The sequence below is a fragment of the Perognathus longimembris genome, chromosome 1 (genome assembly GCF_023159225.1).
Source record: "Perognathus longimembris pacificus isolate PPM17 chromosome 1, ASM2315922v1, whole genome shotgun sequence".
Classification (NCBI taxonomy): domain Eukaryota; kingdom Metazoa; phylum Chordata; class Mammalia; order Rodentia; family Heteromyidae; genus Perognathus; species Perognathus longimembris.
The window spans coordinates 133016075-133042182 of record NC_063161.1 but is presented as its reverse complement, the minus strand read 5'-3'; the positions used below and the strand labels follow the sequence as shown (position 1 = coordinate 133042182).

Below are 26108 nucleotides of genomic sequence, written 5' to 3'. Positions count from 1 at the left end.
GGCTAAGATAATATACTTAATAAAAATAAAAACAAGAAACAAGCTTATGTTTTAGGATGTCTGACAAAGTATAAATTTAATATCTTTATGTTGAGTTACACACATCTACATATAATCCACCCACCAAATAGTTATGAACTTGTCCCAGCAGCCTTGTCCTCTCTTCTTCTGATTTGATCACTTATTCTAGTACCACAGTGACTGAGTTACTATAGAGAATTAAGCATTTTACAGTATGTTTTAAATATGTGATAAGACAAGTCTCATCACTGTTTTCTTTATTCCTTAATTCAAGTAAACTTGAAAGTTAATTTCCCTATCCTTGCCTAGAAAAAAAAAATTAGGAATCTGGTTGAAGTTACATGGTATACAGTCAGTAAACACTATTAATATAGTAGCTTAGTAATATCTGGAAAAAATATCCATCTAGTAACATACAAAGCCTTTTCATTTAAGATCTCTGTATGGTGAAAGCAGGAAATCTTTAAACTCAAACTATATGAAGGTATATTTCTACCTCATATATTTAGGACATAGCATATATAGTACCAGAGGTCAAACAGGGTTTTGCATACCTTAGCAAGTGCTCTACCACACTAAGTTACATCTCAAATATATTTTTTCACTCTTTTTTGTGTTGGCCTTAGGGCTTGCACTCAAGACCTGGGCACTGTCCCTGAGCCTTTCTGCTCAAGACTAGTGCTCTACTACTTGAGCCACAGCTCCACTTGAGGATTTTTGGTGGTTAACTGGAGGTCAGAGTCTCATAGACTTTGCTGCCTAGGCTGGCTTCAAACTGCAATGATCAGATTTCAGCCTCACAATAGAATTATAGGTATGAGTCATGGGTGCCTGGCTCTAAAATAGTCTCAATGTAGGCCATTTCATGGTAATGCTAAATGTCAACTCATGTTGCTAGTTACGTTTATACATTACTTTAAAATGCTTATTCATAGTGCCACTGAAGAAATACTTAATTTTCTTACCATCATCATCATCCTGGTTAGGATTTGGTACATCTTTCAGAATGCTGAAGATTTCATCGTTGGTTGCTTTACTTTTAAAGGCAACAGATAAACAGAGGGCCACAGAATGTCCAGGAAGAGAATCTAGACAGAATGGAGGGAAGGTAATCAAGCCAATGAGTATTCTTACGGCGAGCTAGATAATTGAGAAACTTAAATTATTTCCTTTCAAAATAGAATATACTATTTCAATATTTAAACCATGTAAGATACTGTATGTGGAAATAAAAGACAATTCTTATTTCAACACTTAGAATGTTTCACTACCTGAAATCTGGAGAGCCAAGAGTTGTTAATCTTCTTCCAGATAAGCAGTGAGAGGAAAGGTGACTTAGTTACACTGTCTTATACCCTCAGCTCTCCTCCTTGGCCTTAATTCATAAGCCAAGAGTCAATGTACCTGTCTTTTGTTTTTAGCATTACCCTCCTCTTCTTTCTGTCCTCTGGGACAGTGGAGACTAAGTTTGGGTTTGAACAAGGTAAAGGCTGCTAACTTAAAAGAGGGTTTTGCAGTTCTCTTAGGCTAAATCCACTGAATCACCTAGAGCAGATGCTCATGTGACATGACCCTCTGTTTACTACATGTTAGTATCTACTGAGTTCTTCTGTTTTTGTTTTTGTTTTTGCCAGTCCTGGGGCCTGAGCACTGTCCCTGGCTTCTTTTTGCTCAAGGCTAGCACTCTACCACTTGAGCCACAGTGACACTTCCAGCATTTTCTACATATGTGGTGCTGAGGAATCAAACCCAGGGCTTCATGTATACGAGGCAAACACCCTACCCACCAGGCCATATTCCCAGCTCCTCTATTAAGTTCTTGATGTGTAGAAAATGTACTAGCATGAAAGGCATTTCCAGAACAACAGAAAATCTGTTTTAACATAAGGCAGACAAAGACATAACAAAAAAGCAATCCTGACATAAGACCAGAGGGTGCGAGTAACTAAGCATTTAGGACAACGAGCCTGTCAAAAAAGGTTACAGGAAGACATTGAGGTAACGCCATTTCTCTAAAGTAACATCATTTCTCTAAAGTGGAAATAAACTAGGTGAAAAGCAAAACAGCAACAAGAACAAAGAACCCACATACAATAAAAATAAGGATTCTTTCTCACAAAGGAATTTACATTCTAGCTAAGGAAGTAAGATAAGCCCGAAAGCAGTACAAAACAGTATTTACAGAAGTAAGCTTGGGCTAGACTCTAGAGGAAAACAGGAACTGGAGATAGTAAGAGCTTTCTATGTTGGAATAATGGCACAAGGCAAGGAATAGAATTCTCAGACAAGAAGTTTCATAACACACAGAGTAGAAGACTCATGCAGGTGAACAAAACCTAACTCCAAGAATCTCTATAGGTGACTCTGTACATTGATTGCCAATGTACAAAACCTTACCTTCATTTAGTACAAAGACTGTAAAGCACAAATGACAAAGCAAATCACAGAGCCTGAAATACATTGCAATTCTGGAGATCATGGGACCAAAAGGTAAGAAAATCCTATTTACAAATTTACTTCTGGAGTCATATTTCTAGAGTCGTACCCCTAATTAGCTACACCAGAAGGAAAATGTTAGCTGCTACTGATCAACTTTAAGTGAGTTCCATCATAACAAATGCATGCTTTCTACTTAGTATATAGACTATAAAATTACCTTGTTATACTTAGCACTATATTTAAAATGTCATAGATAACACACTAAACAATATTAAAAGAGAGACAAGTTATAAGCCAGTAATATCACAACAAAATCTTTAATATAGTGGCTTGTGATGAACCACTTTCAAACAGAAAATGCACACCCAAGAAAAATTCATATTTCTACTTTGAAAAAGTAGAAATTCATTTTTCTATTTTGACTGTAAAGCACATAGGTTTTGGTCGTGTTTAAAGCCAGGAATTCTTATTTTATTACTTACTGCTACTTTCATCTCCATACTTGTAGATGCAGGTTGGGTTTGCGGGACATAGAGCTGAGAAGGTAGGAGGAACAATATCTAATATACGCTGATGGTAAGACAACCTACAATACAAATAACAGCCTCAGAAAGTAGCTTTAATTAGTTTTACTCTTTGGTAACACCCAGTTTAGCTCTAACGCTTTGAACATAGCTGACAACCAAAAAGTAAATGGGAAAATGAAAGTCATTTAGGCTTTTACATAAGCCACCACATGGAAACTCAGGCTACTTCAAAACTTCTTGATGTGCACTGAGGTGTGTGTTAGCTTAGCAACCAATGGGTGACAGTGGGGTAGGGGGAAGGATAGTTGTCATGTCTGGAAGATTGGTTATACAACAGCAGAGGACAGGAGCCAAGGAAAGCATTTATAAACCATGGAAGAGAAGACAGCTGCTAATAGTTAATTGGGTTGGAAGAGCTGAACACACACAATATAAAAGCAACCGTATGTATGTATGTTATCTGTGTGTGTGTGTGTGTGTGTGTGTACACGCACGTGAGTGCATGTGTCCACCAAGAGGACCTAAACAATGACACTCTAATAACAAAGCACACCAAGAGCTCAGGTCTTCCTAAACTCCATTTTGAACAAATGATTCCATGGGAGTTATAAGGAACCAGCATGGTCTATTGTTGATGATCCTCTTGTATCCCCTTCCTGTGGTTGTACCTGCACTATCACTGTATCTTATCTGAGTACCTTGGAAACTGTATATACTAATATTAGAACTAGGAAAGTGAAAGGGAATACCAAAATCGAGAGACACAGGAAAAAAAAGACAACTACAAAAGCAATACTTGCAAAACTGTTTGGTGTAAACCAACTGAACAACTCATGGGGGGGAGAGGGAAAAGGGGAGGGGGGAATGAGGGAGGAGGTATCAAACAGTACAAGAAATGTATCCAATGCCTAATGTATGAAACTGTAACCTCTCTGTACATCACTTTGACAATAAATAAGAAAAAAAAATAAGGAACCAGCATGGTTTTGGAAAGTCTTGGACCAGAAAATAAGGAATTGTTCAATGAATGTTAGAGGACTTTACAAAAAAATAAAAAGCTTAGATACAGGACTTAGTGGAGTTTCCCAGAGACAATATAGGCATAAAAATAAATCATGATAGTCATGGTTTATAACACACTGGATGAAACAATTTCTTTAGTCTCTATGTATATATAAATAAAAGAACATGAGAAGAAACATAGCTCTTCCAATAAAATGCCAAATAATAAATGAAAAAATTATTAAAAAATCACTTATCAATCATAATATTGGTGACTGATAAAGCAGAAGGGTTTTTCTGCTTGTTGCTTTTCTGGGGGGAAGGGGATGGGGCTTGAACTCAAGGCCTAACTGCTGTTCCTGAGCTTTTTTGCTCAAGGTTGGCACTCTATCACTTGAACTACCATTCTGGCTGTTTATTGCTTAGTTGGAGATAAGCCTTACAAACTTTCTTGCCTAGCTGGATTTGAACTGCAATCCTCAGATCTCAACCTCCTGAGTAGCTAGGATGGAGAATGGAAAAGTGAGGAATAAAAGAACATACTTAGATAATCTCTACAAAACATTAAGCAATTAGAAAGGAAAACATGGAAGAGCCTGAAAGATACAGACATGACCAGGCAAAGATTAGTATCACCCAGGTGGATTCATATGCCTTCAGTGTGATACGATACACTGAGAAAAATGAGTTAGTTCAAGAGAAGGTAACAGAGCAAGCCAAGAAAGTAACATCTCTAGGCTCTTTAAGAAGACAGAGAAGCTAGGCACTGGTGGCTTACACCTGTAATCCTAGCTATTCAGGAGGCCAAGATCTGAAGATCTTAGTTCGAAGCCAGCCTGGGCAGGAAAGGCCATGATACTCTTCAGTTAAGAACCAAGACAAACCCAAACCAAAAACCAGAAGCTGTGGCTAAAGTATTAGATCACTAGTTTCTTTTTTTGCCAGTCCTGGGGCTTGGATTCAGGGTCTGAGCATTGTCCCTGGCTTCTTTTTGCTCAAGGCTAGCACTCTACCACTTGAGCCACAATGTCAATTCTGGCCTTTTCTGTTTATGTGGTGCTTAGGAATCAACCCCAGGGCTTCATGCATGCAAAGCAAACACACTACTGCTAAGTCATGTTTCCAGCCTGAGCACTAGTTTTGAAGCAAAAATTCTCAAGGATACCAGGCCCCAAGATCAAGCCCCAAGACCGGTGCGTACACACAGGTACACACACACACACACACACACACACACGAGAGGAGGGAGGTATCTGTGAAGACTGAAGAAGTAATGAGAGAATAAAAACAATGCTATACATTCTTGGAGACAATTCTGGGCAAGAATAGAAAAAGCTTCCCTGGTGTGGTAGTAAAATAGTAGCACTGCCTGGGGATTGCATGATAGTGCTATACCAGAGCTGATTTTGTCACTGGGCAGGCTGTATGCTGTCATATAGGAATGGTTTTATTTTGAGGAAATGTATCATGGAATACTGAAGGCTGATGGACTATAACAACATCAACTTGTTGTTCTTCTTTTTATTTTTGCCAGTCCTGGAGTTTGGACTCAGGGCCTGAGCACTGTCCCTGACTTCTTTTTGCTCAAGGCTAGTACTCTACCACTTGAGCCACAGCACCACTTCTGGACTTTTCTGTTTATGTGGTGCTGAGGAATCAAACGCAGGGCTTCATGTATGCGAGGCAAGCACTCTACCACTAGGCCATATTCCCAACCCCTTCAGCTTGTTCTTAAAGGGTTGTAAGGGGTACAGACAACAAAGGGGCGAGCATTGGAGGAAACATAGTGACATAGAATTAAAATAAGATGAAAAAATACAAGTCAACCAATTGTGACTTTTCCCTAAATTTGAAATTATTTTTATAACATGATACATTAAAATATATTGATTTAAATAACGCTTACAGAATCCAAATGGTATAGTTGCCTAATTTTTTCACTTAAATCTTGAATAAAAACTGAGGTGAAAGATGAGCAAATACTTGGGATTTTAAAAAATGCATAGAAAAAAGTCACCCAGAAAAATTAGGAAACCCAAACTTAGAAGAAAATAAAAAAAAAACTTACCTCATACATTTTTCTAGAACTTCTCTTACAAACTTTGGTTTGGGACTTTCAAGATCTTGAGTAAGACAATCTGACCTAATTAAGAAATGTAGTTTTAAGTTTTCATGCATAGTCTGCCCATACCTAACTTCTACCAACTATAGATTCATTCCAATTATCTCATTTATACATAGTAAATTATTATCAAAGAAACTAAAACTAGATTTTAAGCTAGTTTTAACATTTAAGTGTATTTTTTTCTGACTATAGAAAACACACTTGTATATACTGGTATTAGAACTAGGAAACTGAAAGAGAATACCAAAATCGAGAGACACAGGGTAAAAAAGACAAACAATTACAAAAGCAATACTTGCAAAACTGTTTAGTGTCAATCTACTGAACAACTAACTCATGGGGGGAAAGGGAAAGGGGGCGGGGGAATGAGGGAAGAGGTAACAAACAGTACAAGAAATGTATCTAATGCCTAAAGTATGAAACTGTAACCGCTCTGTATATCAGTTTGACAAAAATTAAAAAAAAAAAGAAAGAAAACACACTATACTTACCAATCTTCCCAGCTCCAACGGAACTGAAAATTACTTAGATGATGAGAAAACCAATTAATAAACCTACATGGGGGAGAAGGGTTGCAGTTTAGACCAGGAATGCAGGAATGCACTCTGTGTACTATCACCTGCAGCTGTCTTCTCCTGCCACTAACTCTTTCCCCTCTGAACATGCAAACTTATCTTCAAAACTCATCTTCAATAGTCCCATGTCCTACTACTTCTCACGACACTACCTTTTATTCTTTAAGTAAGACATATTTTGTATGCTTAATTGGTGCTGGCATAAATTTTCACAATTCCAAGGAGTGCATTATTTTCCCCACATATCTGATGATGGAATGGAGGGGAAAAGAAAGAACTTCAAGATAAAAACATTTAGGAATGCTTTACAGATGGCAGAGTCAAAGTCTAATTTCTTATCATACCATGCTCATTTCCTCACAAACACACTAAAGACTTTTATGCAATTAATTTAAGCAGCAGATATTTTCTATTAAAAATTTTGTTTATATGTACTAAATAGACAATAAGAGACTCAATATAGGGCCAGCATAAAACCTATTTTAAAAGCTATTAAGGAAGGAAAAGATAACTATATTAAAGCAATAAACAACTAGATAAATGAAATTAAAGAAAATTATAGTATGGGCATCATCTCATACTGAATTTAAGACTAAAAATATAATGAGTTTTGTTATTATAAACGGTTCATTTGTGAAAGTATGAAAGAAAACGATTTACAAATTCTTAAAGTATCTTCACTGGATTATAAAGGAGAAGCTATTAAGACTCAATGTGGAAATAAGCAATTGACCGCACCTGTCCACGCAAGTGGTACTCATTGTGTCCAGACGCATGTATAACATTTCAGTTGCTTGTGCAAGCTGGGAGTTTAAAGGTAAGGAAAACTAATCTCCATCCTCCATCAAAACAAGTTGTATTACAGAAAGTAATAAAGCAACAATTAATAACTATAAGCATCTCTTCATGTAATTAAACCAGGTAAAATAAAATTGATTTACGCACATACACAAGGAATACAGACATTATTTTTGCCACCTCCAGTATTTCCCATGTACCTCTGGTAACCCACTCCCTTTTCTTCTATCCCACCCTTCTCAAGCATCCACTGGTCTGCTGTAATTAGGTCATTTCCATCTATAATCCCAGAAACTTGGGAGGTAGAAATTGGAAAGGTCATAGTTTGCGGCCAGTCTGGGCAAAAGTTAACAAGTCCTCATCTCAATAAACCAGGTGTGTTAGTGGATGCCAATGGTCTCAAAAATGCAGGAGGCCATGAATAGGAGGATCACTGTTTGAGGATGACCTAAAGCAAAACTGCAAGAACCTATCTGAAAACAATTACAACAACAAAAAAGGGCTGGGGACAGAGCTCAAGTGGTAGAGTGCCTGCCTACCAAGTTTGAACCCATGAATTCAAACTCTAGTACTGCAAAAACAAGACATACAGAAACAATAACAAAAAAAAGGCAAGGTAATAGTTATATGTCAGAATAATTAGCAAGAGGATGGAAGTAGGGGTATCCTCCTGGGGAGGATAAAGAATTTCTAAAGCATGGAAATACATTCTATTTCATGACAGAACCATAGCATGTTATACACATTAACCTTACTTCACTTTAGATGATTGACCTTTATCTAAACTATATCAGAACCACCCTAGCTAAAACTTACAATCCAGCGAAATAAAGACAAGACTGAGAAAAGCCAGCTGAAATAATAATGCAAAGTCAGGCCAAAGAATGTCAATGTGAAAACAAAAGAAAGGATACAACTTGAGGGAGAGAGCCAGGCTGCAGTTTGCACAGCTCAATGAGCAGCGTGGTATACATCACATCAATGTGAGGGGGCGCTGGGAGCTGAAACAGCTCTGCAAAGATCACCTACAAAGCAACCATGAGGCAGAACTCAGCTCCTCTACCGTCTCTGCATCTCTAGCATTAGAGACCTAAACATCACAAACCTAAACTCCATGACATTTCTAATGAAAAAGAATTACCTTTTCATCTTTAAAATTATGCTTTCAAACACAACTGAATACCACAAGGAAACCATTTTCTTTCTGTAACTCAAGTAAGAGCATATAAGAACCCCACCTCAAACAAATTATGTATACATATATATATGTACACATGTATATTTATATATATATATATTGCATTTCAGCTGACACATCAGTGAGCCAAATTCACAGTTGAAGCATATTTTCTCTCAAGCTTTCTTAAGAGGACATATTAATACTTAAAAAAAAAAGAAGGTAGGAATAAATGTTACTGTTAAGTAACATAATGATATTGTTTTACAAATTATATAAAGAACAGTACAGTTAACAACAGTCTGTCAAGTATAATCTCTTTATGCAGATGCGATCTTTTCTAGTTACTATGCTACCAAGGCATTGCACTATCTCTACCAGGGTCATTGTCTTGCATAACTAATAAGGGGACAAAGCACCTCTATTCTTCCTATTTTAAAACTGTCTCCTAGAATGAGCCACTCATTATTCTAAGTAAGGATAATCTACCCTGTTTTACAAGAGATTGTTTTTGCATTTCTTTTTTTTTTTTTTTTTGCCAGAATTAAAACATTAACTCTGGGTATGGGCACTGTTCTCTTGAGCTCCTTTGGCTTAATGCTAGCACTCTATCATTTGACCCACAGCATCACTTCCAGTTTTTTCTGTGATTTAATTGAAGAGTCTCACAGATTTTCCTGCCCAGCCAGGCTGGCTTTGAGCAATGATCCTCAGATCTCAGCCTCCTGAGTAGCTAGGATAACAGGTGTGAGCCAGGTGCCAGCTGAGAGTAACTACTCAGATGTGAGATGATAATTGAGTGCCAATTGGTTATCTTCCTACAGTAATAAAATGGTTTTGGGTATTTAAGCCATTTTTAGATCTGTTACATAGACGTTACCTCTGACAAGGGTAGAGGGCAAGTTATATTACCTGCAGTTAACTATCTATGCATGAAGGCATACTAAAATAAATAATTAATAAGCAATCTGAAATTCCATTTGGCTACAATTCTCAACTTACTCTTTCCTAAGGTCTACAAAAATTATTAATAAATGGCTAACAGGTTGAAAGATGGGAGAGAAAAACCGGAAGAGAGCAAGGGAATGGTGACATTGTGAAAAAAGAAATGTACTCCTTACCCAACTTATGTAACTATAGCCCCTTTGTACATCATCTTTATAATAACAATTAAAAAACAAAAAAACCCAAAAACAAATGGCTACCACAACCCCAAACTGACAGCAGTTTTCTTGCTTCTCTATTAATGTACAGTGTCTGTCAAGTAACTACCCCACAAAATAAAATAAAGCACAAGAATATTACACTTTAAAGCCAACAGAAAGATTGTGAAATTCTGAAACATATTGTGTGAAATCGTACCTCCACTATGTGGTAGTTCAAGGGGATCTTGCTCTTTCCTGGGTAGCTCAGGAGTTTTGCAGCACTATGAAAAATTTAAGTCCAGTCAGTATTAACACACAAGAATTCAATTAAGTTTCTAAAGCATTGTGCTTAGATGTAAGGAAAGGATATCTTTGCTAAATGTAGATTTGGGTTACTTAACTAATGGACTAAGTCTCCTAACCTCAAAAAATGAGTCAAAATAATACTAAGGCAATATATTCAGACCTAATAACTGAATAGGATGGTCTTATACTGTTAGCATACATTCTGCCTTACCAAATCACCAAAACTGTCTTTTCTTTCTTCTGAAAATACCATGGATAGAATCTTACCAAGTCTGCCTTTCTTTCCAGTGGGACTTAATGATGCAGTGGAGATTCTCTTCTATGACAAACCTCTCCACTGAATGACTCCCTGGCATGACAGGACCCTGGAAAGAAATCCAAATGTACACATACAGAGGCCCATACACAGATTTCCCAGGAAAAGGTTCACTCTATCTCAGCCAATCATGAGGCATGGTAGCACTGGCCTGTCACCCCAGTAATGCAGGGAAGCACAAAGAGGAGGATTGTACTCTTGGCTGGTCCAGGCATAAAAAGATTCTATCTTGAAAACAGCCAGTGCTGGTAAAGTATCTCAAGTGGTAGAGCACTTGCTAGCAGGTATGAGGCCCTGAGTTTTGACCCCTGTACCACCACCAAAAAAGATAATAAGGGCTAAAATTACCGAGTATTAATTAATGCCAGACACTGTTCTATACCTTTGTATGTTGATAACTTAATCCTAACAATATGAGATATATGCCATTATTATTCCTTCAGGGAAACTGATACACAAAGTAACTCATTCAAGATCAGATAGTATTGGCTGAGGTTTAAGACACAGTCCAATCTGACTCTCAAACCTATACTCTTGATCTGTATATTATGTTTTGCTCTAATCTACTTATGTATGCTAAATATAACTTCTTATATAATGGGATACCACTTACTGAATTAAAAAAGCAAACTTTGTGCCAGGACCCAATGGGTCATGCCTGTAATCCTAGCTACTCAGGAGGCTAAGGTATGAGGAACAAGGTTCAAAGCCAGTCCAGTTAGAAAAGTCCATGAGGCTCATCTTTAATTAACCAGCATAAAAGATGAAAGCAGAGCTGTGGCTCAAATAGTAGAGTGCTAACCTTGAGCAAAAAAGAGCCAAGTCCTGAGTTTAAGCCCCCAAAACAAAACAAAACAAAAAACCAAAACAGAGCAAACTTCATTGACATCTATTATCCATCTATTTTTCTAGATTAAAAAAATAACTAAAACTAAAGGTATCTCAGAGCTGGGTATGGTGGTGTTGTGGTGACAGCCTGTAATATCAGCACTTGAGCACTTGGGAGGGTAAAGCAGGAGGAGTTCCAAGCCAAACTAGACTACACTAAACTCTGTCTTGAAAAGCAAAACAACCCCCAAAGGTTTTTTCAGACAAAGCCCAACAAGATTAAAACACAAGTAAAATGCAACACAGATCCTTTCCAGGAACTTATAGTTGTCATATACCTCGGGATCATCTGTGTAATCAAACATTCTGAAGATAACCCTGGGCATCGGGTACACTGAATCTTCAGTGTGAGGAGGTGGTGTGAAAGGAGGCAGATTATGCTGTAGTGCTTCACAGAGGATGCTGTCAAAGGCAAGATAAGGTCTTAGGATGTGCCGTTCCTGCCAGCGATCCTTTTTCAATTTCTGAATCTGGGCCCAGAGGCAATCTAAATACTAAAAACAGATTAATTTTTAGTAATTAATATGTCATTTTGACCTGACAGGTCCAAAACACAGAACATAAAAGTAAGGACAGTTACTACAAGTTGCTACAAAGGTTTGGCACTAAGTTTTTGTTTATGATCACTTGTTTAATATAGTAGGTTTGGAGTTAACTCTTCTATTTTTCAAAATTGGGTATTTAGATAAAAAAAATACAACAAATATGTGGTAGCTAGAATCCACAGAACAGGTACTGTTTCAATTACATTCTAGCATTTGTTAAATAATCTCTGCATGCTGAGGGCTCTGAGGAGTTGAAACCAATTTACCTCTTCTTGTGGGTGTGGCTTATCAGCAGTCCATACTTGCAACATGGGCACATGTGTCTTCTGGCGCCTTCTAAAGTTAAAAACAAAAATTTCCACTTTAAAACATGAAAAAATGTACATGGTTTTTCTTAAATGATAAAGTGCAAATTAAAACAATGAAATAACATTTTACCCATCAGATTAGCAGGTAAAAGCATTTGTGATAAGGTGCAAGGTATCATCTAACCTTAATTTTTTTTTTTTTTTTTTTTTTGCCAGCCCTGGGGCTTGGACTCAGGGCCTGAGCACTGTCCCTGGCTTCCTTTTTGCTCAAGGCTAGCACTCTACCATGTGAGCCACAGCACCACTTCTGGCCTTTTCTGTTTATGTGGTACTGAGGAATCGAACCCAAGGCTTCATGCATGCAAGGTGAGCACTCTACTGGTAAGCCATATTCCCATCCCAAGGTATCATCTAAATATAGGCAAAGTGGCAATCTCAAATACTGCTGGCAGAAGAGTGAAATGGATCTTCAGAATAATATAATCCTTTTAGAGGCAATTTGAGTAAATCTATCAACGTTTTAACTGACTAGAACTTTCTACCCAACAATGTTATTTCTAAGAATGTGCATCCCCTATAAACATATTTGTACATATTCTTGAAGACAGTCACACAAGAATACTGACAGATGGTCTACAGTAATAACAAAGACTGAAATAATTTCAATGTGTACCAACAAAGGTCCAGTATAGAAATCATGGCATATTAGCTGGATTCATTGTCTTATAACTATAATCCTAGCTACTTGGGCAGCAGAGATCAGGAGGATCTCAGGATACCTGGGTAAAAAAATATGGAGACCCCATCTTGACCAATAATAACCTGGGCATGTTGATGCACACCTGTCATCCCACTCAGCTGTGCAGAAAGCATAAAAAAATAGGAGGATTACGGTCCAGGCTAGCCTAGGCATAAACTCAAGACCCTATTCAAAAATAAAAGGGCTGTTAGATTCTCTACTACAGAATGTATTGGTAAGAGATGCCTAAAACTCTCTTCTCATGAACTTCACTAGGTCTGGAAATTGGGGTTTGAGTTTGTCCTATCAGTAATTCTACCATCGGTAAATTTTTAGTACCACATACTAATATTAGAGGAAATGTAGTAGGGTGGTTCATGTCTTTTATAATCATATACAAAATCAGCTTATAGAAAATACATTACCAACTCTTTTGCACTAATTACCAACTTTTTGCATAAATACACTTATTTGAGATCTCAGTAAGTTACAACAGTAGCAGAATGAATTATCTACAAAATAGGAATTTTACAGCATTTTTGAAAAATGAAACCCACAGATGTAATACAACACATTTAGCCACAAGTAAGATATCCTTTAAACAACAAAGCATACTATGAGCTGTGCCCTTACTTTAGATAGCTTTCAGTGTTGGCAAAGATTCGGTCCATCTCTGCATCTTTCTTTTCATATAACTCCTTTCCAACCCAGGGCAAAGATGACAGAAACGCATACACATACCAATCTCGTCGCACCTAAAGAATTTTGTAAATGTTAATTTAAAATATTTAATTTCCTCTTTTCCTCCCTCTCCCCCCATCTTTTCTATTCATTCGTTAATTCATTCATTCAATCATTCATGGTACTGAGAATCAAACTGAGAGCCTTGTACATATTAGCCCAAACTCCTATTTTATTCTTACATAAAATCCTATGTAAGTTATTTAATTGGGCTTAAGTAAGATATCTTGATTCATTTAGGAAATTCTAGAACATTCTAGGTCTTAATCTTATTAGACAGAATCGTTCTAATTCAGCCCACCTGTATGCCAGCTTATTATTTAGGTATTATACAGCTACAGTATGGTAATCAATTATCTTATTTATTACTAGATTTGCTGATGAAAAATGCCTTGGTACAGCTATACTGACAAGATGCAGCTAAAGGATGGTCTTACCTGAGGTACATCTTCTTCCTGAGTTACACTTACAAAATTTTCAAACATAGCAACCATTGATGGGGCAGCAATCACATGACAATTCACAAGATCAGATAAAAAACGAACCTGTTGGAACATTTTTGTTATTATATCACAAAGTCTTTCACACTAATTACAAAATAAGCAATTTTATATAGTCTAAGCATGGTCCCTAACATTAGGGCCCAACTCACTGCCTATTTCTTTATATAACTTGTGAACCAAGAATAGTTTTAAAATTTTTAGTGCCTGTTTAAAAAAAAATCAAGTGGACATAAGTAAACTTTTAGTGGAACACAGCCATAGTCACTTGGTTATTTATAACTAAGGATGCTCTTCTGCTTCAGGAGCACAGCAGGCAATCAGGACTGAGGTCCTGTGATAAACAAGGATCGAATTTATGAGTTTCCACAATGTACTACATTATGAACACAGACTATAAGACATTCTGACTACTTACATAGGTTGATTTTTCTGTTTGGCTATAATTTTCACTTTAGTACAGACATGGAAATTATGGGAGAGTGCCCTTTGTGTGCTAGGGCTAAGTGAGCACTACTAAAGGGCCTATTTTAGGGAACCCATAGTTTACTGGGATAAGTATAACATTAACACAAAGGGATGACTCTGCACTAAAAGGTAAATAAAAATGTACCCTTCAATAAAAATGAACCCAATGCAAACTAAAGTTACAATGGGCAACCACCCAACACTGACTAGAAGGTGGAGAAGTTGGAATACTGAAAAAATGATGGTGACATGATAAATTGGTCAAGGAAACGGGTAAGTATCTACTAGAGCTAACCACAGACCCCGTACAGACTAAGTCATAGGCCCACCCAAAGTCATATAGGAAAAGCAGATGGAAAAAATTTCTTTTTAATATTAGAGCCTATGTTCTTAGCTGTTACCCTGCTTTTCTACCATTATCCAGATCTTCTGCAAATATAAGGTCATATATAGACTTTACATCTTTCTCTAAATCCATGTCACTTGTTTAAAATGGAAGATATTATAAGTCTTTTCGTTGAATACACCTTAATAGAAACCTAAAGTGAAATACTGAATCACAATCAGGAAAATCATCAAATAAACTATTAGTGATTGTTGTTTTCTGATATCAAGCTCAATAAAATTTCTTCCAAATGAAGAGGGGGGGAATTATCCTTACCAACAGTGATGGGGGAATAGGGTAAACATAAAGGAATTAGCTATTGGGGTAGGCCATACAAGATGAGTGAAGTACTCAAGTGGTGAGCAAGGAAGGCATTCCAAGTAGAGGGCTTATGGCAAGCAGGAACTGATTGGGGAAATAATAAAGAGTGAAGAATTTAATCCTATAATCTGCTCTGTACCAAAAGTTTTCTAACTGTACACTAATAAAAATTTGTTCATATATCCTCAACATATTGATATTCCACTAACTCTATGGTTAAGTATTATTGGTAAACCTTAATTCTATTCCTACTCAAGACAAATAAAAAGTTCTAGTATTCATTTCCTGCAAACAAATGAATCATTTTGTTCATCAGGTTTTTAAGGCCAGCTACTATACACAATGGGAAGGAACTGGGGTTTTGGACCTTAACCAACAAGAGCACAAGAAAGACCATTCTGGCCTTAATGGAAGGCAGAAAATTCAGATGTAAAATTAGGTAAGAAGCTGTTAAGAATGTGAGAAAAGAGGCCTAGTGTGGTGGCTTAGAACTGTAATACCAGCTGTTTAGGGGGAAGGGACCAGAGGACTGCAGATTCCCCACCTCTATCTCAACCAATGAAAGCTGGATGTGGTAGTACATGCCTGTCATCCCAGGGAGCAAAGAAAATTGTAGAATGTCCAGGCATGCCAAGCATGAAAACAAGACTCTGTAGAAAGTAATTAAGGCTAAAAAGGGGCTAAGGGCAGGGCTCAAGTGAGAGAGCCTTCTGAGCAAGCACAAGGCTCAGAGTCCAAACCCTGGTACTGCCAAAAAACAAACAAATAAGAACAAACCAAACCTAAATAAATAAAACAAAACAACTCCATATGGAAGGCATGAACTATGAACTATGCCATAGGCCCTGGAGACAAAAGGGACAGATTTTAGAGAAATTCAGAAGGTAAATTTGATAGGGTGTAGAGATGGTTGGATATAAGGGGGCAACAGGAAGACAAAAAATTAACACTCAGGGCTCTAGATGGGTTGCTCAAAGCACAGTGGCTCTGTGACAGCTGGGAAGAAGGGAGATGAAAGGGAGGTGTAAATACACTGTTTAGGAACTGAAAGGCCCTGAGTTCAAACCCCAAACAGAAGAATAAAAGACAGGGGCAACAAAAGGTCTTCTTTGGAAACCAAGGTACACAAAAAGAACTACTTGCTATAGGAGGTAGTCTAGGATTCCCAGTAAACACTGTTATTAAGAATGCTTTCCAAAGAGCAATTACAGGGGTGAGGGAACCTTATTTCAAGACAGAGGATAAATTGGTTGTAACCTAACACCTTTCCAACACTAAGTCATAATACACAGAAAACAATAACTGTTACCTGTCATTGCTTATCAGTAACTTACCAAATAGACAGCTTCATTGTAATTGTTTGCTTTCAATGACTCTTTAAGTTGACGAATCATTGCTTCTACAAATTCTCCACCGAGGTTGTAATTTCTAGCATTCAGCAGTCCAACTAATGTTGTATAAATTGTCAGCTTCTCAGGTAGTAGACGTGCACTAATATAAGAACCCGTGCAACAACAACAAGAAAGCCAAACAATGGTATTATGCTAAGTTGCTGAATTTTATATAAGCCTTTTATCATTCATTAATTTCGGAAGAAGATTACCTTTAACTTGTTTTTTTTAAATGAAAAGAGTTGCAGATGTGGTCCATGATTTTTCATTTTTAGTTAATCTGAGAGTTAAGAAAGCAGTTTAATTGTGAAATTATCACACTAAAATAAACTAATGCTGGAAGAGTTTTCTTCCCATGTATTTAGTGGAATTTAATAGCATTTCCACAGAAAATGGTTTCCATGGTAAAGTATATCAGAAATGCTGGTGAAACAATATTCTTTAAAGTAGCATCATTAAGGAGAACCAGAATATTCTTAGTTTCTAAACTTAGCTAACCAAATGTTACAGGACTAAAATTCTACTTTGAAAAATACAATTCTAGTAGCTTAGGTAAAGAACTTTAATCTGTTTCAACTAAATTCCCATCAGAATTCTTAACATGACACTCTAATACAATTAAGACACGATTATATTTCATCTTATAATTCCTGGTGTATTACTTCAATTAAAATGTAAAGAGGAAAAAGGGTGCATTACTTAATTTAAGCAGCTTTTAGAAATTAGCTCAATGGAGAAAGGATACTCTTATACTTGGTATGCTTTCCTCACAGAATATTGGAGACAATTAAGTCCTCAAAAAAAATACTTGTATTGGTAGTAACCCATAGTCCCTTAAGTGCTCCCAATTCAAACACTAAATACAAGCACTGCCAAGTACTCTCGGTCCAAACTTAAGCAAACAAATAAATATGGCTTCTAACAACACAGTATAATTGCTGCTGGATTTTGTAATAAATACTTTCAAAACAGGTTTCTTATGAGTAACTGTGGCAAAACTTTTTATTCATAATTTTTAGTCTAAGGATATGTGTTCCTAAATATTAACTGAATCCTTTAAAAGACTGAAAACAGAAATCCAATGATAGTTTCACTTTGTTTATATCAATTTTGTAAATTTCAAAAATGGGCTGTAAGGATTAAACAATTATTTTAGGAACTAGACACAGGCTCATATCTATAATCCTAACTAACTCAGGAAGCTGAGATCTGAGAATCGAGGTCCAAAACCAGCCCAGGCAGGAAAGGTCTGTGAGACTCTTAGCTCCAATTAACCAGCAAAAAGCCAAAAGTGGGGCTCAAGTGGTAGAGCTCCAGCCTTGAGCAAAAAAGCTTAGAGATGGTGGCCAAGCTCTGAGTTCAAGTCCTATGACCAACACACACACACAAAAAAAGATAAAGAAAAGATACACAATAACCCAATTTAGAGAAAGATTGTGACTGTTAATAGCTCCAAATCATTTTTAGTCTTTCACAAATGACTTACTTGATTTGCCTGCCCTAAACTTGCTAGGTACCACTGATTTAAAAAATACATTTAAGGGACTAGTAGCATGGCTCCACTGGTACAGCACTCGCCAATGAGAGAGAGCATCAGGTACTGACTTTGAGTCCTGATATCAACACAACAAAAAACCCTATGATTAAAAAAAAAAAATCTCTGAATGGGAAAGTATCTACTTCCTTATTTAAAGTCAAGCTGGGCACTGGTGGTTTATACTTACAATCCTAACTATTCAGGAGGCTAAGGTCTAAGGATTGTAGTTCCAATGTAGTCCAGGCAGAAAAATCCATGTGATTCATATCTTCCAGCAATAAGCAGGAAGTGTACAGTGGCTCAAGTGGTAGAGTACTAGGCTTGAGTGAAAAAAAGTCAAGCGAGATTGTGAGGCCCTGAGTTCAAATCCCAGTATGGGCACAAACACGCATAATGTCAACTTAAATGATTTTAAAGTTTTAAGAAACAAAATATAAGAAAAATAAATTTTAGTCTTATTTATTATTAAAAAAATAAGAGACAACCAATCAAAGATTATTTCATTTGTACAAAGTTCCAGATAGAACAGTCAATGACATACAGATTATAAACCACATCTTATAAACATTTCCCAAAGCATTTAAGAGTAGATAATACATTATCACCTGGATTCATAAATCTTTTGCATACATACACTGTACAAAGAAGCCTTAAGATCTTGCTCTTGTAGTTAGGAAGATCAGCTTCTAATACGCCAGCCAAGCCTTCTAGGTTGCTCTCCAAAGAGCAGGCACTCTGTAGAGGACATCACATCAAAACTGTCAAGTACTCAGCAATTAATGAATTAAAAGTTCTGAATGACCATTAAAAAAAAATTAAGGTATTATGTACATAAGGCACTATGACAAATACAGAATAATCACCCAGGTAGTTATTCTTTAGAAACATGTTCTATGGAAATAAATAATTAAACATTTTAAAGGAATAGTTCAAGCAGACTAAGTATTAGAAATGAGAAGGTACCATGAGGTATTTTCCATCACTTTTACTAATTTATTACCTCACGTATCCAGGGCTGGTTTAAGTCATTTATAAACAAAGAGAACTATTCTCTAGGTTTATTCTAAGCTCATCTATGAAAATTATTAAAAGATCTCAATTATTTGCATATCAGGAGTTTTAAAGTGATTCATTTTAAGATGGACACAGATGCGTGGTAATACAGGCTCTGTCTAAAATTTAGAACATCCAGAAGTGAGCCAAAGCAGTCAATCATGCCCTTAACCCATGGCAGTCTGTGCTATCTTAGTACATACCTTTTCTCCTACTTTACATATTAAAGACTCCAAATGATCTTCGGTTTTATTTGCATCAGAGGTCTTTCTCCTTTTGTGAGGCTGTCCACCTATTTCAGTAACAACAAAAAAAGATACATGATGAATGCTATCACGAATTTTATTTTACTTTTAATCTCTTTTCTACATAAAATTTGTGCCTATAATCCTCAATTTCTTTTTTTTGAAGCAAAGAGGAGTATTGGGAATTGAATTCATGGTCTCAAGAATGCTAGGTAAGCACTCTACCACTTGAGCCCCACACCAGTCATTTTTCAAATAGGAGTCTTTTGTAAACTTAGCTTGGGTTATCATGATCCTCCATTTCTAAGTAGGCTAGGCTAACCAATACTCTAGATTCCCAGGACCACTACAATCAATAACTCCAGGAAACATTATTTAGATAAAATTTTGTGTGAAGTGTCTCCAGAGCTATGGAATATAGGAGCCCTGTCCATTTCTGTGGACAGGCTGGAATGGCACCAACAATATGCTAAACACTGGTAAATTACAACACTCATGAACTGGTACTCCTATGCTTCTGAGTTTTCCTGGTCCTCAGATGCTTTTTCCCAAATCTGACAGTGCCCCTAAATTTGTTCATCTAATGATGGAGTACGAACTGCATTATTACTGATTCTGACTCATAAAAAAAAAACTTTCAAAGAATCTTAATGTATTAAAAATCATTAACAATTATCTAATAATTATCTTAATTGCTAAAAAAATTCAAGTTGAATGAAGATGTGCTACAAAAATCAATCTCAATATTGTTTACCCTTACTGTCAATGATTTCTTACCATTCTGTTTAAAACTTTAACAGATGCACCTTAAGTCCTTTTGTAGAATAACATAAGGCTTAAAATATTAAAAATAATAGTGTTATGTATGGAACAATGATACGCCAATGTTGGCTAGTCTCCTAATGCAATTTAAGCTTCCAGCAATTAGATTATTAGAACAGCATGTGGGCAAGGAAGCAAATTTGTAATCTGCAGTGGGATATTTACACAGTAGTAAGTTACATATAACTTTGATCTTCAGAGCAGAAGAGCTAATGGAACTGAACACTTTTTACAGAGTTCATAATCACTACTCATTCTGGAACATTTTGCTTAATAAATTATGTGCTTCCATAAAACAACATTTATCTTTAAAAAAATAGATACTGAGATTTAAACTCAGGGCTTCAAGCTTGCTAAGCAGGTGGTCTAGCACTTGAGCCATATCTCTTAGCCTTTTTTTGATTTAGATAATTTTTGGGTAGTCTTGCAGGTTTTATTTTCACTTTCTGCTCAGCGCTAGCCTTGGATTTCAGGCATGCCACCATATTCAGACATTTCTTTTTCTTTTTTTTTTTTTGCCATTCCTGGGCCTTGGACTCAGGGCCTGAGCACTGTCCCTGGCTTCTTTTTGCTCAAGGCTAGCACTCTGCCACTTGAGCCACAGCGCCACTTCTGGCCATTTTCTATATATGTGGTGCTGGGGAATTGAACTCAGGGCTTCATGTGTAGGAGGCAAGCACTCTTGCCACTAGGCCATATTCCCAGCCCCAGACATTTCTTTTTTTTTGGCCAGCCCTGGGGCTTGGACTCAGGGCCTGAGCACTGTCCCTGGCTTCTTTTTGCTCAAGGCTAGCACTCTGCCACTTGAGCCACAGCGCCACTTCTGGCCGTTTTCTATATATGTGGTGCTGGGGAATCGAACCCAGGGCTTCATGTATACAAGGCAGGCTCTCTTGCCACTAGGCCATATTCCCAGCCCCCCAGACATTTCTTGAGATGGGGGTCTCACTCAACTTTTTGCTTGGGCTAGTCTTAAGCCACTATTCTCATAATTGCCATCTCAGTAGTTGGGATTAAATATATGAGCCACCACATGCTATTTGAAGTTTGAGGTTAAGTTTCTTTTTAACAACTGAAATGATCTTCAGATATATGAACTAAAGCTAAATAAAACCAATCTACTGCCAGGTGCTTGCAACTCATGCCTGTAATCCTAGCTACTCAGGAGGCTGAGATCTGAGGATCATGGTTAGAATCTAGCCTGGGCAGGAAAGTCTGTAAGACTCTTATCTCCAATGAGCCATCAGAAAACTCGAAGTGGAGCTGTGGCTCAAAGTGGTAGAGTGCTGGCCTTGAGCACAAAAGGACAGACAGCACCCAGGCCCTGAGTGTAAGCCTCATAATTGAAAAAACAAAAAATAAAAAACTACTCTTATCCAGATAGGATTACAGGGAGTTATTATAAAAGATTACATACAGTGCTTTGATTATACAACCCCTTAATTGCTGTTATAATCTGGTCTATTCACCAAATATAATTTTGATGGGTAATGCAATAAAACGTGTAATATGCATGAGCCGAACAGTTCCTGGAGCTTCTCTGTGTAAAGTTGCAAGCATGTGTGGCATAGCCTAATCAGTGACCTTAACTGTTATGTTTACACCAAACCTACATCTATTACCCAAAGAACCATTTTTCACACCAAGGTCTTATTTTTTGGGATCCATTCACTGAAAAAAAAATGCTTATTTGATGCAATGTTTACATAAGGTTCAAAGTCAGGACATTAAGAACTGGCCTCTCCTATAGCAATGGTTCTCAACTGGGAATGAATTTAGTAATCTCTGGAGACGATTTTTAAATTTCCACCATCAGTAGAGTGTGGCAGGCATCTAGTGGGTGCTGGCTAGGATAGCTGCTGGATATCCAACACAGGACATCCAACTCCCAAGCAAGAGACCAGCCTTAAATGTTAAGTAATCCTGTTGTAGGAAACATAATATACAATATTATTCAGTCAGATTTTGGTGAGGAGGGAAAAGGCAGTTGCAGAGAGTTTTGTGTGTGGTTTGTTGTTTTTTTTAAATCTTGTTTTCTGAACTTAAAAAACTTGTTATTTCTGGCTCATCTATTTTGCTAACCATCCCCACACCCTCCCAGGTCTTCTTGTAAAAAGATAGCTTTGTTTCACCTGATAGTTGAGAGAATATCAAGTAGGGTTAGCTACAGATACAATCTGAATTTATAGACAGTAACAATATATTGAATTCAGAAGATAACCTGGATGAGATCACAGGGAAGTAGAATACAACACCTTAATTAAGAATATTGTTCAGGGCTGGGGATATGGCCTAGTGGCAAGAGAGCTTGCCTCGTATACATGAGGCCCTGGGTTCGATTCCCCAGCACCACATATACAGAAAACGGCTAGAAGTGGCGCTGTGGCTCAAGTGGCAGAGTGCTAGCAAAAGGAAGCCAGGGACAGTGCTCAGGCCCTGAGTCCAAGGCCCAGGACTGGCCAAGAAAAAAAAAAAAGAATATTGTTCATACGTGGTTACTGTATATGATTTTGGTACATTGGGTATTGTATATATGGCTACCTGATCTAGGGAAGGGAAAGAAAAACGAGGGTGTAAGATACCACAAGAAATGTACTCACTGCCTTATTATGTAACTGTACCCCTTTTGCACAACACTTTGTCAACAAAATTTAATTAATGAAAAATGTACTCACTGCCTTACATATGAAACTATAACCCCTCTGTACATCACTTTGACAATAAGTAAATCAATAAAAATATAAAAAACAAAAAAGAATATTGTTCAGTTAATTGAATTATTTCATATACATTTCACATACATCAAGAAAACATGTCTAAAGTAGCTCCAAAACCAAGAGATCTTATACTAGAGTAGATGTACTATAAAAATCAAACCCGCAAAAGAAAAAAGTAATAAAACAGAGAGAAAAGTGTGCTTTGACTTAAGAGGAAATCATCACTTTGGAAACTCCTTCACTTCTTTAATTTTTCTATAGTTAAGTACAAATCAGTCACAGTCCAATTGATAAGGATCTAACAACAGCTCAAATGAGACTATATAGGGCTTTAGCAAAGATTTTGTACAATCTAAGTCAACTGATGACAAGAATTCTGATATTATCTCCCAATCCCATCTCCATCATCAACAAAGAAATGTGTTAAGCACCTTGATTATCTAACCTTTGTTATACTCTTGTCTCCAACAACTTCCACTTTACTCAGTGTCACAGTACCGGTGACCCCATTCTGTGAACATGACAGGAACACTGTACCCTTAAGGTCCTAATGCTTATAGTTTCCTTTGTTTGGACCACAGCTTTCCCCCATATGGCTACAAAGCTCACTCCCTCATGTTCCACAAGCCTTTGACCAATCAGTTTGTTTGGCTTTACCTGTCTCCCTCACAGGATCTCTACACCCTTTATCTAACTTTATTTTTTTCACTATAGTACTTATGACTATATAATATACTCTATGAGTCCCCCTCCCATCTTTGATCTGGTCACACTGAAAGGTGATATAACAATATGTCCACTACTATATTAGACTACTTTGTTACTTATAATAACTATTACAACACAAATGCTGTGTAAACCGTTGTTACAGTCTATCATTTAGGAATAACAAAAAACCAAAGTAAGTGCATGTTCAATACTGATGCCATTTTTTTTCTTCCAAATACCCCTCAACCATAGTTGAATCCAGAGTTGGAGAATTGCAGCTACAAAGGACTGATTGTATAGTCAACTATATGGAAGATTAAGACAATCAGTGATTGGTAAGAGCTGATAATAATAATAATCAAGAAACACTCAAATAGATCTCTTTGACTCTGATAGTGCTACTTAGCCAGGTACACTGGTGGCTTATGCCTATAACGGTAGCCATTTAGGCAGTCGAGATCTGAGGATAGTGGTTCAAAGTCAGTCCAAGTAGAAAAGTCTAGAGACTCTGACAATTAATCAGCAAAAAGCTTGGCTGGATGCATAAGCTCAAGTAGTAGAGACCCAGGTGTGAGCCAAAAAGCTCAGTAAGAGTGCAAGTGCAGTTAGCAGGATAAAACTGGGGGGTAGGGGGGAGAGGTACTAATTGACTAAAATGCGTCCAAAATATTTAATTCAGATCACTAAAACTTACTTGATCATTACTCAAATTTACAATACTTCTAGATTTGGGTCTTCTCAAAGAAGAACTGCAAAATGCCTTTCTATTGATTATCTGCAACAATAATCTTTACTTAAAGAATGTCTTATTTTACATTTGTCTTCTTTACTTTGAGGTTCCTGCAGCAAGACCCAATGGACAATGATATAGTTGCCAGCTTTAGTAAAAATAAAGCCAATTTTTTTTTTTTTTTTTTTTGCCAGTCCTGGGCCTTGAACTCAGGGCCTGACCACTGTCCCCTGGCTTGTTTTTGGTCAAGGCTAGCACTCTGCCACGTGAGCCACAGCGCCACTTCTGGCCATTTTCTATATATGTGGTTCTGGGGAATCCAACTCAGGGCTTCATGTATAGGAGGCAAGCACTCTTGCCACTAGGCTCTATTCCCAGCCCCAAATAAAGCCAATTCTAAGAAAGTTATTCAAGTCTCCTAAAGCAAAACAAAAGCAAAAATTAGAATCGGCAGAGATTCAGTGTAAGAATTGTTCAGGGGTAGAGTGCTTGCCTAGCATGTGCAAGGGGCTCTGTGTTTGAACTCTAGCACCAAAAAAGGAAAGATAAAAAACTATGAGCAAAGACAGTGTGAAGAACCAAATTCTCTAAAATCCAGTTGAGAACATACGTAGTTTAGTCTTTGATTAGTCAACTGCAAAGCCCAGGGGGGGGGGGGGGGGAAATAGCACCTTCGCTGTCCCATTAAAAGTAATAGAAAAGCTTCCTGCATTAAAAACAAACAAACAAAAAACAACAACAGGGAGTTACACCTACACATTGGTCTATCTAGGGACTGAGGGTTGTGTCTTCAAACCAATGACACTCAGCCATTCGGCCATCTAGATCCTTAAGTGCCAGATGAGTAGGCAGACTATTCTCATAAGCTATGCCTTAGCAGAAATCTGGTGTTCCTTTGTTAAAATGAAATGCTATTCTGCCTCAATTCCTAACTTCTTCAACATTCAAAGAGAAAACTTACCCACTTTAAAATTTTGTTTTGCTGAACATGGTGGTATATATACTCCTACTCCCAGCTACTTGGGAAGTAAAGACCAGGAAGATCACAGTTCAAGGCCAGCGTGGACAAAATGTTGGTGAGATCTCATCTCAACAAACACACCAGTCACGGTGAATTCAGGTGTGATCAGGAGGTTAAATGGTGGGATTCCATCTAAGCAAGAAGGCTAAGTAAGAGGCTAAAGATGTAAGGCTGGCCAGCGCAAAAACACCAGAAAAAGGCCTGGGAATATTGGCTCAAGTAGTAGAGCTACATGCCTGGCACAAGTCCCGAGTTCAAACCCCAGAACCATCCCCGAAAATTTTTTTTATGCTGTTGGAAGTTGCCATTGCTTATCATCTCTGAACATTAACAGAAAATAAACATCACTCACTTCTAGGGATGTGTGTATATGCATATATGTAATGTAACACATATATGTGATATGTTACACATTAAGGCTTAAGGAAGTTATATAACCTGGAAAAAATCAGAAATATAGGGTCTGAGTAGGGTGTGGATGGCTCATGCCTATAATCCTAGCTGCTCAGGGGGCTGAGATCAGAGGATCACAGTTAAAAGCCAACTCAAGCCGGAAAG

The 26108-nt window shown here is 37.3% G+C and overlaps 1 protein-coding gene across 1 annotated transcript in view; it reads right to left on the bottom strand.

Annotated features, from left to right (window-relative positions):
- Positions 1-26108, bottom strand: part of Ncbp1 (nuclear cap binding protein subunit 1) — a 33948-nt gene that overhangs the window by 6522 nt on the left and 1318 nt on the right. The window contains exons 2-16 of the mRNA XM_048337746.1: positions 19511-19599; positions 18889-18989; positions 16661-16817; positions 14090-14197; positions 13545-13666; positions 12131-12200; positions 11598-11813; positions 10383-10480; positions 10027-10090; positions 8402-8512; positions 7428-7492; positions 6606-6668; positions 6058-6132; positions 2943-3046; positions 987-1109 (exon numbers count right to left, since the gene is read on the bottom strand). Coding sequence (XP_048193703.1) covers positions 987-1109; positions 2943-3046; positions 6058-6132; positions 6606-6668; positions 7428-7492; positions 8402-8512; positions 10027-10090; positions 10383-10480; positions 11598-11813; positions 12131-12200; positions 13545-13666; positions 14090-14197; positions 16661-16817; positions 18889-18989; positions 19511-19599 — 1566 coding nt within the window. The remainder of the gene's footprint in view (positions 1-986; positions 1110-2942; positions 3047-6057; positions 6133-6605; positions 6669-7427; positions 7493-8401; positions 8513-10026; positions 10091-10382; positions 10481-11597; positions 11814-12130; positions 12201-13544; positions 13667-14089; positions 14198-16660; positions 16818-18888; positions 18990-19510; positions 19600-26108) is intronic.